Genomic DNA, 14,070 nt, shown 5'->3' with positions numbered 1-14,070 from the left:
CAGCTGAAAAATGTACTTGATATTTGTATTCCATTAAATCACACGTTATCTAAATCAAATGCCATGGCAACAGAGCAGCTCACCTTTTGGTTGATGGTGTGGGCAAATCGACATTGGTTTCTTCTGAGTTGGTCTGAGAGAGAGAGAGAGAGAGAGAGAGAGAGAGAGAGAGAGAGAGAGAGAGATAGGGAGAGAAAGACAGAGAGAGAGGGAGAGAGGGAGAGAGAGAGAGAAAAGGGTAAAATATAATTATTTTCTTGCTCAACTGCGTTTTTTATTTTTTTTCTGAAAGAACTGCCAGACCAGAACCACAGGATTAATTAAAATGTCATATTAGCATATGAAACTAAAATATATATCAACAAATGTAACTATAATAGTATCAGGCTCTGTTCAATTTTAAATCCCAGATTTCTTCCCTCAGACATTACCTCGCCATTATAGAAGAGGAAGGAGCTTCCAGCCATAGAGTTCTCCAGGAAGTCATCGATCTCCACAGACTCCTGGTCCATTTGTGGTGGTACCTGCTCCACAGACACACACTGACGTTCACACACACACACAAACACACACACACAAAGAGAAATGATTTAGCTTCTGGCCTCTGGGAAGCAGTGAAACCCCGATAATGTTTGTTTTGGTCTTCAGCAGATCAGTGCTACCTTGCTGCGGCTCATTCTGAAGAGCGTGAATATGAGCAGGTAGAGCGGGTAGACGATCAGACAGGTCACCACTCCGGCTGCCACGGTCTCTCCATTCAACGAAGACAGCTGCGACACGGCCCACGGGCTGCAGCGCAGGACAGCATTCAAATATTGGAACAGATCAGCAGCTGCAAAGTGGTAATTGACAAAGACGAAAACACCAACATCACACGTTCTAGTACCTGTATCTCTTGTCCACCACGATGCTGTACCACAGTGTGTTGGCCAGCAGAAGCAGCTGCAGCAGCACAGTGCAGCAAGTGGCTCTTTGCAGGCGGGTGAAGGGGCTGCGGAGAGGCCGCTCCCACAGCGACAGCCACAGGTGGCTCTCACACAGCGCCCTCTGCAGCTCACACCACATGAGACGGGGCACATGACGGAGCACAGCCTCCTCTAAAAGAAAGTGAAGGAAGACAAGAGTAAAGTCTTTGCACACCAAGTCTGTTTTTAGAAAAAAAAATGCTTTCCGATGCTTTTATATCCTAAGTCATTCCAAAGCTCCGCATTAGGAGATAAAATGGAGTCGAGCAGTGAGGCTGAGAAGCCGTGTCAGGAGCAAGGAGAATTTCATCATCTAATCAGTGTAGTTTCTTACCTGATGGCTCCACCTCAATCTCTACACGCCCATCGGTTTTCTCGTTGTCGACCGACAGCCACTCCTCAACCAGGAAGTAGTAGCTTCTTCCTGTCTGCAGATCTTTCACCAGGACGTACTGTAGCATCCACGCTGGGGACAGACCTGAGGAAAGGTCATGAAACAATGATTTGCTCAAATATCAGCTGGTTAAACATGTTGTGATTACAGAGCTCTATACTTTCTATGTGTGTGTGTGCTTGTGTGTGTGTACCCTTGTTGTCGTGCCAGATTCGTATTTTCCACACACTGCCCAGGCTGGTGTCTGTGGCGAGGTGGAAGATATCAAGAGTGTTGCGTGAGAAGGCTCCCCTGCTGTCCAGATGGCGGTGTCCACTGCGGCTCTCCCGCCCGTACAGACTGATTCCTACATGGGCCGTGGTGCCTGGGAAAACAGATGGAAACCTGCTAGACCAACCTTTATTAACATTTGATTGGTTTTAATTCTTAACTAATTTGCTTCTGAAAAAGTTGAGTCATTTGTTTGCAGATTCTTTTCTCTCTTTGACATGTTTGTTATTTTTTTTTTACTAAATAGATTTTTCTAAAAATATGAACAGGGCATTAATCAGCAACTGTTTGGATAAGTAATAAACTCTTCAAGCAAAAGAACAAATTATTTGACAGTGCCAGCTTCTTAAATATGAGAATATCATAGGAAAAATAATATTTGTGTGTTTTGGTCAGACATAATAAGAAATTTGATTGTATCACCATGGGGATCTTGGAAATTGTGACTGACATTTTTTCTTGATTTGACCTCTGCCAAAGAGTTAATGTTTTCGTTATTTGCAGGATTACACAAAAACTACTTAATGGATCGCCACAAAACTTAGTGGAAGGATTTCGTTTGGGCCAGAGAGGTAAAAAGAAAAACTATATATGAAAAAACATTTTCTTCTCTATCTTGATGAAACAAATAAGGCATGTTTAGGGGACTAATATTTATGCATTATCAGCACATTAATCAATGATGAAAAAATGTGTTTGTTGAAACTACATATAGAAGCCATAAATACAATCAAATACATATAAATCTGCTGTCACCCTGCATCTGTGTAATAGTGACCCCGGCTCACCTGCCCCTCGACTCCAGCCAGTCTTCACCTGAACCTCGTACTTGAAGAGACCGTCTTGGCCGCAGAGCGGAACCACACCCGCCCGGCGCAGATCCAGCTGGTCCAGCTTGTGCAAGATGGCCGCTGCCACAACATAGCTGAGCAAACCCAACACACACACCAACAGCACGACCAGGCTCGGTGCACCAGAACGCACCTGAGGAAGGGGGAAATGGTTTAAGTGTGTGTTTAATGGCGAATGTGCACAAAGAGAGTGAGTGTATTTTCGTGTGATACTGACTGGCATCGTAAAGCTGACTGCGTTGGTTGGTACAAACAGGCCGGCACCGAAGGAGGTGAGGTGCTTTGTGCGGCAAAAAGCTCTGCTGGCGTTGGTCTCTGCCAGGGGCACCATGCCATCAGTACGCCACTGCTTGTCACTCTCACTGAAGTACTGACACAGGGAGGCAAACACCCCGACCTCCAGCCGAACGCCCACAGACCGAGAGCCGGGGCTGCAGGGCGTACTCACGTTGATGAAGTAGTCCAGTGTGGTGTCATAGGACCTGTGGAACACAGGAACAACGTGACTCAAACCTTATCCAAAACAAACAGGCCTCCAGCTTTAAGGACAGACTGTCGACTATGTCATTTAATTAGTGTGAAAAATTGAATATGACAGGAGTGCACAGAACACTATTCACAAGCTGAAAGGCATAATTGAGACCGAGCATTTCTGCTCCGCATGCAACTGTGGTTTCATGAGCCCAGAGAGGAGCACGGACTCGCCCTTCCCTACATGCCCGTCATTCGTCATGTTGAACTTTGAGGGAGAAGTGGCTGAAGCTCCGCTCCTTCCATTGGTCACTTTGAACACTCTAGTCCCCAGCATATCTGTGATTTTCCAACCCCCTTCTAGGCAGCTTAGTCATCAAGACAATCTCGGAGAAATGTCATCATTGGGAAAAAAATAAGATAGGTTGAGCCAGTTCATTCTATAATGCCCTTAACACAAATAAATAGTGCATAGACAACATGTAACATGGGCTTCTGGGTCGACAGCAGTGGTAGATATGATCCACAAAGTTTGCAATTGCTGTAAAAAATGAAGGGGAGGGGTAGATCAGTCCTAGGCTGGGGACTGAAGTGTTCAAACTAACCAATTGAAGGAGGGGAGGGGTGCCTCGCAATGGCCGAGGTCGCACTGGTCTCCACCCCCTGCTCGTGGAACCACAGTTGAGCATGTGGAGCAGAAATACTGGCTTGCGAGTAAGGTTGTGTGCTTGCAGATACTGTTCTGAGGACTATCATATGTTCAGGTGTGGTCATAAACGCCATAATAGACCTGCACTGAGTTTCATATTCTAAACTCACTAAGTACATGTTCAGTAGACATCATGTTAAAATGCAGTGACTGAACTAGGGCACTTACTCTGGTGATAGGAAGAAGGTGTATTTCTTGTGGTCCAGATCTTGGCCCCTGGTCATACTGAGTGAGATTCGTCTTCGGTCTGTGCAGTTGAACTCGCTCGGCCCTGCATGGGAGTCAAGGTAAGCTGTGATGAATGGCTCCTCTTCATCTTCAACTCTGTTGTCCATCTCTGAGGCATCTGGAGGAAGAAAACAAGAATTCAGTAAAGAACAAAACATAAAACCGTAAAAAAAAATAGAAACAACTGTTATACAATTGTGGGTTTAATGTAACTTTGAACCTATTTATGCCCATTATGGTAAAGCCTCCATAGAAAGTATTTCATGAATCTATATCAGTCACATTGTGACTTTCTCATGCTACAATTAAATACTGAAGTATATATGTTAAGATAAAATGACATTAGATTATAAAGCACCAGGCACCAACATAACACTGCTACTAAATTACAGCGTCAATAACTCAACATTGTTTGCTTAAGCAATCAGTGTCTGTATTAGATTGGTTGTTATATTGTTCACATGTCCCTGTGGTGTTCCACTGTGTGCACTGTGAGCGTCGGAGCTCACCCTCCAGAGAAGTGAAGTTGAGCTGCACAAACAGCCCCGCCTGTCTGTTGGTGTTGCCCGCGCTGACCCTGACCACGACCGAGTCGCAGAGGCTGATGTTAACGGCTCCAGCTGTGGGCAGCCCGCCGCTACCAGAGCCCTCCACGCCCACTTCAGCACTACTGCCATTGTTGATGGCAACAGTGATGGCGAGACTGTCGTCCAGTCCTGAGATTGGGATCTGCGTGCCGTTTTCAGTGCGAAACTCCATGGAGGCCACCTCAGTGGAGACGGTGTAGTTAGCCACGTAATTGAAGGGGAAGGGGTTGGATTCCACCTAGGGAGAAAAAAAGGAGAGAGATAAGAAGCTGAGAGGGAGAACACAAGAAGGTAAAAGTTATTTCATTCCCTGTTTGATGATGAGACACTGAGATCTATAGACAAAGTTCTAAAGGAGAACCTTGTACTTGATCGAGTGGTTTCGGTCATGTGAGCTGTTTCCTGATGTTACCTGAAAGAGCAGCTGCATGATGCTGTTTCCTGCAGCCGCTCTGCCGAGACTGTTGTTAAAAGCTCGTGGGATGGAGAAGCGCTGGCACTCTGGAAAACAGAAGGAGGGACCGAAGGAATATAAAAAACACATCTAGTCACAGTCCTTTTAATGTCTATTTTCTACAGATAATGAAGTTATTAACATTTCACCAACACAAACGTAGCGTTCATTAACTTATGAGTCACTCACTGGGTACACATGCTCACCTGGACTGTTGTTGCCATGGTAGCAGAGCAGGCTCTGGGGGTCTGCCAGTTTTCCGGTTGCAGCGATCTCAGCCCCCCTCAGCACCAGCGGCTCCTCGTTGAGCACCCGGCCATGCAGGAGGATCATCATGAGCACCGAGGAGAGACTGTAAGCCTTCGCAGCCACTCGCAGGGGGTGTGGCTCTGATGAGGAGGGTGAGGAGTCCAACAGGGGGCCGCCATGCTCCTCACCCGAAGAGGAGAAGGAGGAGTTGGACGCGGGTGAGGGGGAATCCACATAGGGCTGGAAGTAAGATTGGGAGGCTGATTGGCTGACCTGATGGATCAGATCACCTGGAGAGGGGGGGGTATATGAGATTAATAACATAGGAGGAAAAGATGAGGTTAATAAGCAGGGACCTTTCTATCACTGCAGTTGGTTTTCTCATAAATCTTGAGTGTTGGTGGGTGGTAATAGGTATTTTCGAGAAATAGTGTGATCCAATCCCTGATAAATCTGAATATGTCTGTTTAGTCGAAATTAAGGTATCGTTTTAAACCGAAAAATGGAAAAATACAGAAATACAAAACAGACATTTGTGGGATGGTAACTAAACTTGAAACTGTATAATTATATACAGCAACACTATAATCAAGAGAGGTAGTTGTACAATAGATTTACGCAGCTCTACTTAATCCTTCAGTCCGACACTGAGGGAGTTTTCACAAGGTCGATACCAGACAGATACTAATACTTTTTATTATTAAAACACAGGACAGGTTTCAAAGGCAAATACAAAATGTATATCATTGTTAAGTAAAGTACATACAGGAAAAAAGGGTCTTTCAAAATAAATATTACCTTCAGCCACTTTCATAATTATGGTTTGAGGTATAATCTGTATGCGTCTACCTATACATTGATTGGATTGATTGGCATGCCTCACTGTTTAGTGGGTAGTAGACTTTCAGTTTGAATGGACCAGGTTTTTTTGATTGCCACTGTAATATCATAATTGTGTTAATACCGGGATCACCAACTTCAGGCACAGTACTCAACACTTCTTCAAATCCACCAAACATTACTGCATCAGAAGCAAAGACAGTCCTGTGAGACGCTTATTTTTCTTCTTCTTTGCTTTATATTGTCTCAACATCAATCTTCTATTGGTGCAGATTTAACTAACATGTTCTGGAACAAACAAGGTACGTGGGAAATTGCCCAAGATATTCTGGCAGCTGTTTCTTATTGTCTCCTCTTAAAGACCAGGTGTAAGATCTGGATAAAGATCCGCAGTGAGAGGGTGCTGTCCTCCACTTTGCAATAGACGAACATGAATAAATGACTAGTTGACAGCTCCCGATGTGTGTGACAGTTTGTTCATCCACATCGTCCTGAAAAACACTGCAATTTGAATAACTGCAAACTCTCAGTCTTACCCATGATGTGCAGGATGTTGTCAGCTATCTCAGTGGGAGTGACGGTGCCCTGCTTGGTGTCAGTCTGTAGAATCTCCAGCATGGACTCCAGCTTGTTCAGAGTGCTGTTCTGACACTCCTCACAGACGAACTCACGGCTCACCGCCTGGAAAACACGTGCGGAACGGATCAGTTGTGTGCTTTCTTCTCCGTTTACATATTTTCTCACTTTATTCATCGCCTTTCCAATTCCCTATTTTTCTTTCTTTCTATTCGTGCCCTCTAGCCTTTCCTTCCCACCTCCCCCTCCCTCTCAGCTTGCTCACCGTGCACTGTGCCAGAGCAGCAGAGGTCTGCTGGATGTCGTTGACAGTGTTCAGATCCAGAGCTGTCAGGGCTCTGGTGATGTTGCTGCGAACTCCGACTCTGTAGCCGCGCTCGTCTCGGGACACCCGCGCTGATTGTCTAAGCCGCTCATACTGTAAGGAGAAAGTAAATACAGGTATAAGTATGTTTAATATACTATAAATTAGTGTGGATGTACTCATTGATGCTGTGTGGCCTCTCCTACCTCATTCAGGACTGTGATAAGGGCCAGTGATAACTCTCTGACCCTCTGGGAGTCTCCCTGCTCCAGCAACTTTTTAAGTTTGGTGTCTGTCAGGTGAGACAGCCAGTGAGGAAGACTGCTGTACCCCGAGGGAGGATGTGGCAGCCATACTTCAATGGACCTGGGCACCATCACAAAACAAAAGGAACTCTTATTTAAAATTCTGTTTATAACTTCAGAGTATTGTTGTGGACCAATGTGACTGCAAGGATAGTTTTGTTTAAATTCAGATTAAATAAATTCCTTATTATTCTAGCACAGCTCCAGGGATGGCGAAATCTGCTGACAGCTCTACAAACTTGTGGTTTAGAGTGAAATGTGTTGACACCTAATGGATGGTCAATCATGAAATCTGATACAGGCAAGTTCCTTTAGAAAAGTTAAATGTTGGTCATCTTTAGCATGCTAACGGGCTGTCACTGTGAGCATGAGGATGTTAGCATTGAGCACAGATGAGTTAAACTTATATTCCCTTCTTTGGGTGTTTTGGATCCTTTCATAGCATAATCACAAATTACTGTATTTACCAGGATAATACACTTGTATCAAATCTTCTTTCTAAGGAATCCCAGGTAGATATATTTAAAACTTACCTCCAGTAAAATAGTTTGCTCATTTGTAGTCCTGTTTAAGAGATTCAGTAGAGTGACAGCATAATACTGGATGCTTCTCTTGAGTGTCGCATTTTTAGATTCAGCTGAACGTTGTTCAAATGCAACTTTACGGCCAAATTATCCAGCTATACTTAACATGTCATGTTGATTTCTGTAGAAATTTAGTTTAATATAGACAATGTCTTTTTATTGAAAATGTGCAGCCAATAAAAAATACAATATTTTACTCATGCTAGTGCAGTGTCTATTCTAAACCTGACTGTGTGGAATGAGCCGGCTAGCTTGGCCTTAGGAAACTGTTGAGTAATCCAGCAGATAAAGGGCGGCTGCTGCACAAAGAGCTGTTCACCTGTTAACTCAAAGTTTGGTGAACCTCAACTTACTGTAGGTCACAGAACCTTGAACTGGAGAATCAGTTGACGTGAGCGCAGCCGTTGCCGTGAACGTACTGTTGTCGTGATCAACACTGTCCCTTATCTGGATGAGTCCTGGCTGCTGCTGCTACAGAACGCTGGTCAACAGTTTATTCAAAGTTTATCCATATGTCACATCGCACCAAACTCAACACTGCACTTCCTTCTGCCCTTAACCATACACATGCCAATGTGAAGCTGATAAGGTAAATGGTTCTCAAGATATGCGAGCCACAGACAGACAGATTCTGGAATTATTAGTTAAATACTATAAATTCATTGAAGAGCTGGTGGAAGTTAAAACATGATATCATTTTTTTGTGATACTGTCTCTAAAGCTATTTCAAGTGATATAAGGACTAAACTCTAAATTAAAGTGCGACCAGATTTACTTACAGCTTTGAATTTTTTTTTCTGAGAAACATGAACAGAATCCTGACCAGGATCCAACTTTGGGGACATATAATAATATTATCCAGCTTTTCACACATTATCACATTAAAACTCTTGCATCATAATTTGGCAACGGAGAGGCTGAAATCTCTTTAAACTGTCAGAAGTGCAAGTCAACTCTTTGGGTTTTCTCTCATCTATTTTCTGCAGGAAAGGGAGAAATCAGCAAAAACCTTGGCACAACTTCACTGATGTGCAGACATAAGAGGGCTACAGAAGCTCCGGAGGTGAACACAAAGAAGATGAATGTCTGAATCCTATTTGCAGTAATTGGCTGCACTCCTCTCAAGAACAGAAAAGTCAAATGTTGTTACTTGTTCAGTGCAGTGATGGCAGCTCCTTGATGGTCCTCCACTGTGATGGACACCGCAACACGTTGTCGGGCTGAGCTGAAGCCTGGAGGCAGGAAGGCCGAGTGCTCTGGACTGCTGCCTTTGTAGACACAGAAGTCCTCGCAGAAGTCTTCTCTGCAGCGCGTCACCAGCAGACTGTAGAGCAGCGGAGACTCCGAGTCGCCCAGATCAGTGTAACCTGGTTGCAAAAAATTGAGGAGACAGAAAAGAGGAAAAGATGGTAATTGGTGATTAGTAAAAGTGCTTTGTTACTGTACTTTGGTACATTTATCTGTATAAGTGTTGAACTTTCTACTTCAAACTATAATAATGTGGCTTGAGTCTCATTTTGCTTTGCACCGATACAGCCAGTAGAAATGGCCTTCAGGAGGGAACTTTTTACTTTTATACTTCGAGTACATTTCTTACCTGAGCAGCTGAAGTGAACCCTGTCCACCAGCGTGCGCAGCTCCCAGCCTTCACCATCTCCGTCTCCGTACTCCACTCCTGCTTCCCCTCCACCTCTCAGATGACACTCTCCACCAGTCGGGGGCATGTTGCGATGGAGTGTTATGGAGGCCACGCCCTCGCCATCCAGACTGCCGTCTGTTACGTGCAGGGTGAAGATGTAGGAGTCTATGTGGCGCAGGACGCCCTGCCGCAGCACCAGATTCATGCCGCCACTTCCAGTGGTGGTGGAGGAGGAGTCCAGGACCAGAGTCTCATTCTGTAGAGTCATGGCACTCCAACGCTGAGACACAGAGGCAGAGGAGGAGAATTTAGCAAACTACACTTGGTCATTTACTCAGAGACATAGAGCAAGTACGCAACTTAAAATCAGGCAACAATACTTAGATGTCACATATGACTAACTTTTGCAATTATTCATCCATATATTGCGTATCCTTTGAGAATTGTACAGATGTAATGTTGTTGAGAAACTAGTGGATTGCTTGATTCTGAATTGTCATGTCCACTTGATGGTCCATATTGTAACTTAAAGTCTCACAGATTGGCTGAACTGTGTCTCCTGGATATTTCCAGAGCTTGGCTTATAATCAATGTAAAACGTTTATTTCCAGCTTTGGAATATTTGACTAGAAAATAGGCCTGCTAGACATTAGGAAAAAATGCGATATGGATTAGGATTGTTGAATATCGCGATGACGATATGACTTGTGATAAATAAACATAAACAGTCCCTGGCTACTGATGAGAGACCACAGACAGCTCCATAGCCGCTAGCAGGCGCACAGCTTTCCGGGGGCAGACACCAGGGAGCCATGCACAGCTCCACTCAGAAGTGATCATTTAAAGTCTTTACATAAATATTTGGACCTTGAAAAGTTATTTTTAGTTTTGAGCAGCTCTGTCAGTTATTAACTGCTCCTCCTCTCTGTGCCTCGCCATCTCCACCAGCTCTACATACATTTACTAAGTTTACAAAGTGTGTTGTTTTTACCCAGACTCGGTTTAAACATGCGTCTGATCACATTTGTCTTTGTGTGTATGTTTGTGAGATACAAAGAGCGAGGGAGGAAAAGAGCGAGCAAGCTGATGACGAATGCAGTGCTCTGAAGAAAGATTGAACTCATTAATAAAAGAAGTGATAATTAAATGATGATCCGTGTTAATATTGTGGCAACAGACCAATCCATTTTTAAACTGTAGCGAGTTGGAGAGAGAGAGAGGGAGAGAGAGAGAGAGAGAGGGAGAGAGAGAGAGAGATAGGGAAACGATGACGATGACGATACATTTTCGATACTTTGTGCAGCCCCACTATAAAAGCATTTCCGTACAACTGACTTAATGAACTGAAATGTTTGATGTAGACTGAACCTCTTTCCAGTTGATGCTGACCACAGTGCATGTGGTCAGCTTAACAGAATGTTAATGAAAAACTATCCTTGTGTAGTCTGGAAAACTACAGGGAAATGATTTAAAAAGTGAGTAAGATAGAGAACAGCTGAGCACAGTCAACTGGTATTTGCAATTTGAGGCCCAGTGACTCAACAAGTGTTTTTTTTCTGTGTTGGTAAGGACATAACATACATTCCCCTCTGCTTGTACAATGACCTCATTCTCACACCCACACCCTGCCGGCATCACATATTGAAAGACTCAATAAAGGAGGGAGGAGGAGATGAGGTGGAGAAGGAAAAGAGGGTCTGGAAATGTTGATTTCACTGTCGCTACTGTGAAGCAGTGACCTCATCATGAGTGTGTGTGTGTGTGTGTGTGTGTGTGTGTGTGTGTGTGTGTGTGTGTGTGTGTGAGTGTGTGTTTGTTTACCCCACGGTGAAAGCCCTGGCAGTTGGTGCAGGTCCCTCTGAGGTAGACGTAGGAGTTCTGGCTGACCTCGTAGAAGGACTGGGCCTTACAGGACACACACTCCAGATACACCATGGGGATGTGACCACTCTGGACGAACACCTGTAACGCGACATGAGACAATAGCATGGGAAACAGTCCCTCCACCGTGTCATGCCACGTTATTTACACCACATTTGCCTCCTCTTTTGTTTACCGTGTCTTTTTTTTTCACCGTCTAAATGCCACTTCCTATTTAATCTGTTTTGGAAGCAGCTTCAGTAACACATTTCAGTAACATGCATTGCTGATCAATTGACCAGAGATGTCAAGACAAATATTTTCGTGAATAAATAGATAAGTGAGTAGAAATGACACGAGTAAAACGAGAAATTGTAAAGTCTGCCATGGTCTGTGATGACCTTCAGCAATTCAACTGAAATGTCTTCACAGAGCTGCTTTCAGGCAGGCACTGAACTCAGGTCAATCTTCTGAAAGACTAAACAGATAATTTCAGTATTGATATAATATTTGGTGACAGTGTCATTGATAAATTATCACTGAAGTAATGGTAAGAGCATGAAACTAATGAGAAACACAACCTCTGTTCCACCATGAAACTGTTTTTCCAGACTGGTAAGATTTTGCTCCCGATTGGTGTGAGTCACACCAATAGTACAGAAGTTGACCCCCAGCTAGTATGACATATGAGCTCTCCGATAACCTTCACCCCAAACTTAGACTGAAGATCAATCGAAAAATAAATAATTTGTTTATTCTTTTTATTAACACAATAAGTTTGGAACCACAGACTTAAAATATGGATCTATTATCATCCGCAGGAGATTGTGTGCACTTACAGTCTGCGTGGTGGACTCTGGTGGCATCCTGTCTTTGCTGATAGTCAGTTTGAAAGTGTATTCGACGCCTGCCTCCAGCTCAAAGCCAGAGATTCCCAGCACTGGACCGCTGGAGCCCAAGCCGAAGTTCAGAGTGGAGCAGTGCTCTGGACCCTGCAAGCACAGATTGGACCATCACTAAAGCAGCTCATTGTCAAACTGGGAAATTAGATAGAATGATACTTACTCGCCACTTAGTATGAAACATTGATAAAACTTCACTGTTACACCAACATTAAATATACAAGAAAAAACATTTCTTAATGCACATGTAATGGTCATTAGTTGTGTTTTGCTTGCGGCAAAATGCACAATGTGCAAGTGAATGAGTCACTACTCCACAGTTATTTGGACAACAATGTGGCGATGAGGCCTGTTCTTAAAAATGCAGTGAAATTTCACAAAGATGGCGCGAGGACAAAACTCTATCACTATTCACTCTATTTTTACAGCAGCTTTGTGGGAGCGTGTTTCTCTCATATCATAACTTTTTGAACAATATTCTGACTTAAAAACAGTAGGGACACCTTTCCTCTTGTATATAGTTTGTCAATTGGGATAAGGTTAATTTATGGGTCGAATGGTTAAGGTTAGGTCAGGGTTAGGATTAGAGTTAGGTTAAGATTAAGGATAAATTAAGGTTAAGGTTTGGAGTCAGATTACAATTAAGCAGGCAGTGGTTATATTTAGGGTTTTTGTGAATCTCCACATACTGAATGTATGTGGATGTAAAGTTACCTAAAGTGATCTTTCACAACATACATGTGAGTATGTGTGTAATGTGTGCCTGTTGTTTATGTTAAAGTCTATAATTGTCAGGGTAGGGAGCAAAGCACAAGCTGTGGAATGCTGAGTTCATCAGTAAATCGTTACATAAGCGTCCTTTCAGTGCCTCTGAAAGCCTGACAATACCTCTACTCCTAAACCTAACCATTAGCCTAAAACCAAGTCCTATACCTTCAGCATTAAAGAGGCACACTCACAAACTGATCTGAGGTTTCCTTGTCACATCAATGCTGCCAGGCCTCTCTTTAGGCGGTTGCAGAACTCAGAACCAGATGACCATTACACAACTTTTCCACACTCTCCTTTTCAGAATGAAGTCTGCGCTCTAAAGTACGTTACATAAATTCATCAGTAAAGAGTTTGAGAGTTGCGTTTGACAATTCAGCACTCTCTTATTTCGACTAGACTCGAGTCAATTGTTGAAAGAGATAGAGAAAGAAACCATCCCGACAAATCACAAGAGCCAAAGCAGAAGAGCAGAGGACATCTTTCATGTTTGGCCTGTTCTTACCTTTGAGGTACTTTGACACTCCCAGTGGTAGTGAAGGAGTGACTGGCTATCTGGGTCCAAGTTGGGGTCGTAGGACTGCTCCGCACTGAGCTGCAGGTCCTGCGTCCTCGACCACACCCTGTAAGTACCACCTTCTATAATGGGCATCAGCCTGAGAAAGGAAACAGGATCAAATTAAAGCAACACTAAGTAGTTTTTATACCTTCAAATCCTTTTAATGGTACACAAACTTATAATAAGGAGAATGGCATGTCTGTGGACACCTGGAGCTGTACTATGTCACTGTGGTGCTCCATGCTGGAACCTTACAAACTGCTTTAAGTCTCACACCAACAACCAGAGCTGGAGCTAGCACCTAGCCGTAGCTCGCTCAGTAAGAAACCAAACAAAAATTGAAAATCGGTGCATATTGATTAGAGCTTCAAGAGGCCTCCCTGGTGTTGTGTTCATTGGACAAGAAACTTAGAACTTTTGCATGCTTGCTATGTCATTCGATCTTACTTGACGTGGGGCTGTTTAAGTGAAGTTATCCAACCCGCTAGTTTATCCTTAGAGGCCACGTTCACCCATGTTTATCGATGTTAAGCTCCAATTGAGCCAAACAATTAG

The 14,070-nt window shown here is 43.7% G+C and overlaps 1 protein-coding gene across 1 annotated transcript in view; it reads right to left on the bottom strand.

The window, feature by feature from the left end:
- Positions 1 to 14,070, bottom strand: part of pkd1a (polycystic kidney disease 1a) — a 64,206-nt gene that overhangs the window by 12,484 nt on the left and 37,652 nt on the right. The window contains exons 23-42 of the mRNA XM_053419338.1: positions 13,462 to 13,612; positions 12,126 to 12,278; positions 11,248 to 11,388; positions 9,385 to 9,706; positions 8,938 to 9,154; positions 7,105 to 7,264; positions 6,860 to 7,012; positions 6,555 to 6,699; positions 5,136 to 5,468; positions 4,888 to 4,976; positions 4,398 to 4,713; positions 3,829 to 4,006; positions 2,698 to 2,962; positions 2,418 to 2,613; positions 1,553 to 1,723; positions 1,300 to 1,443; positions 887 to 1,097; positions 663 to 789; positions 432 to 542; positions 84 to 133 (exon numbers count right to left, since the gene is read on the bottom strand). Of these exons, the coding sequence (XP_053275313.1) occupies positions 84 to 133; positions 432 to 542; positions 663 to 789; positions 887 to 1,097; positions 1,300 to 1,443; positions 1,553 to 1,723; positions 2,418 to 2,613; positions 2,698 to 2,962; positions 3,829 to 4,006; positions 4,398 to 4,713; positions 4,888 to 4,976; positions 5,136 to 5,468; positions 6,555 to 6,699; positions 6,860 to 7,012; positions 7,105 to 7,264; positions 8,938 to 9,154; positions 9,385 to 9,706; positions 11,248 to 11,388; positions 12,126 to 12,278; positions 13,462 to 13,612 (3,633 nt within the window). The remainder of the gene's footprint in view (positions 1 to 83; positions 134 to 431; positions 543 to 662; positions 790 to 886; positions 1,098 to 1,299; positions 1,444 to 1,552; positions 1,724 to 2,417; positions 2,614 to 2,697; positions 2,963 to 3,828; positions 4,007 to 4,397; positions 4,714 to 4,887; positions 4,977 to 5,135; positions 5,469 to 6,554; positions 6,700 to 6,859; positions 7,013 to 7,104; positions 7,265 to 8,937; positions 9,155 to 9,384; positions 9,707 to 11,247; positions 11,389 to 12,125; positions 12,279 to 13,461; positions 13,613 to 14,070) is intronic.

Source organism: Pleuronectes platessa, chromosome 3 (assembly GCF_947347685.1).
Source record: "Pleuronectes platessa chromosome 3, fPlePla1.1, whole genome shotgun sequence".
In the NCBI taxonomy this organism is placed as follows: Eukaryota; Metazoa; Chordata; class Actinopteri; order Pleuronectiformes; family Pleuronectidae; genus Pleuronectes; species Pleuronectes platessa.
The sequence above is the reverse complement of the archived record's forward strand: the minus strand, read 5'-3'. Positions and strand labels throughout refer to the sequence as shown.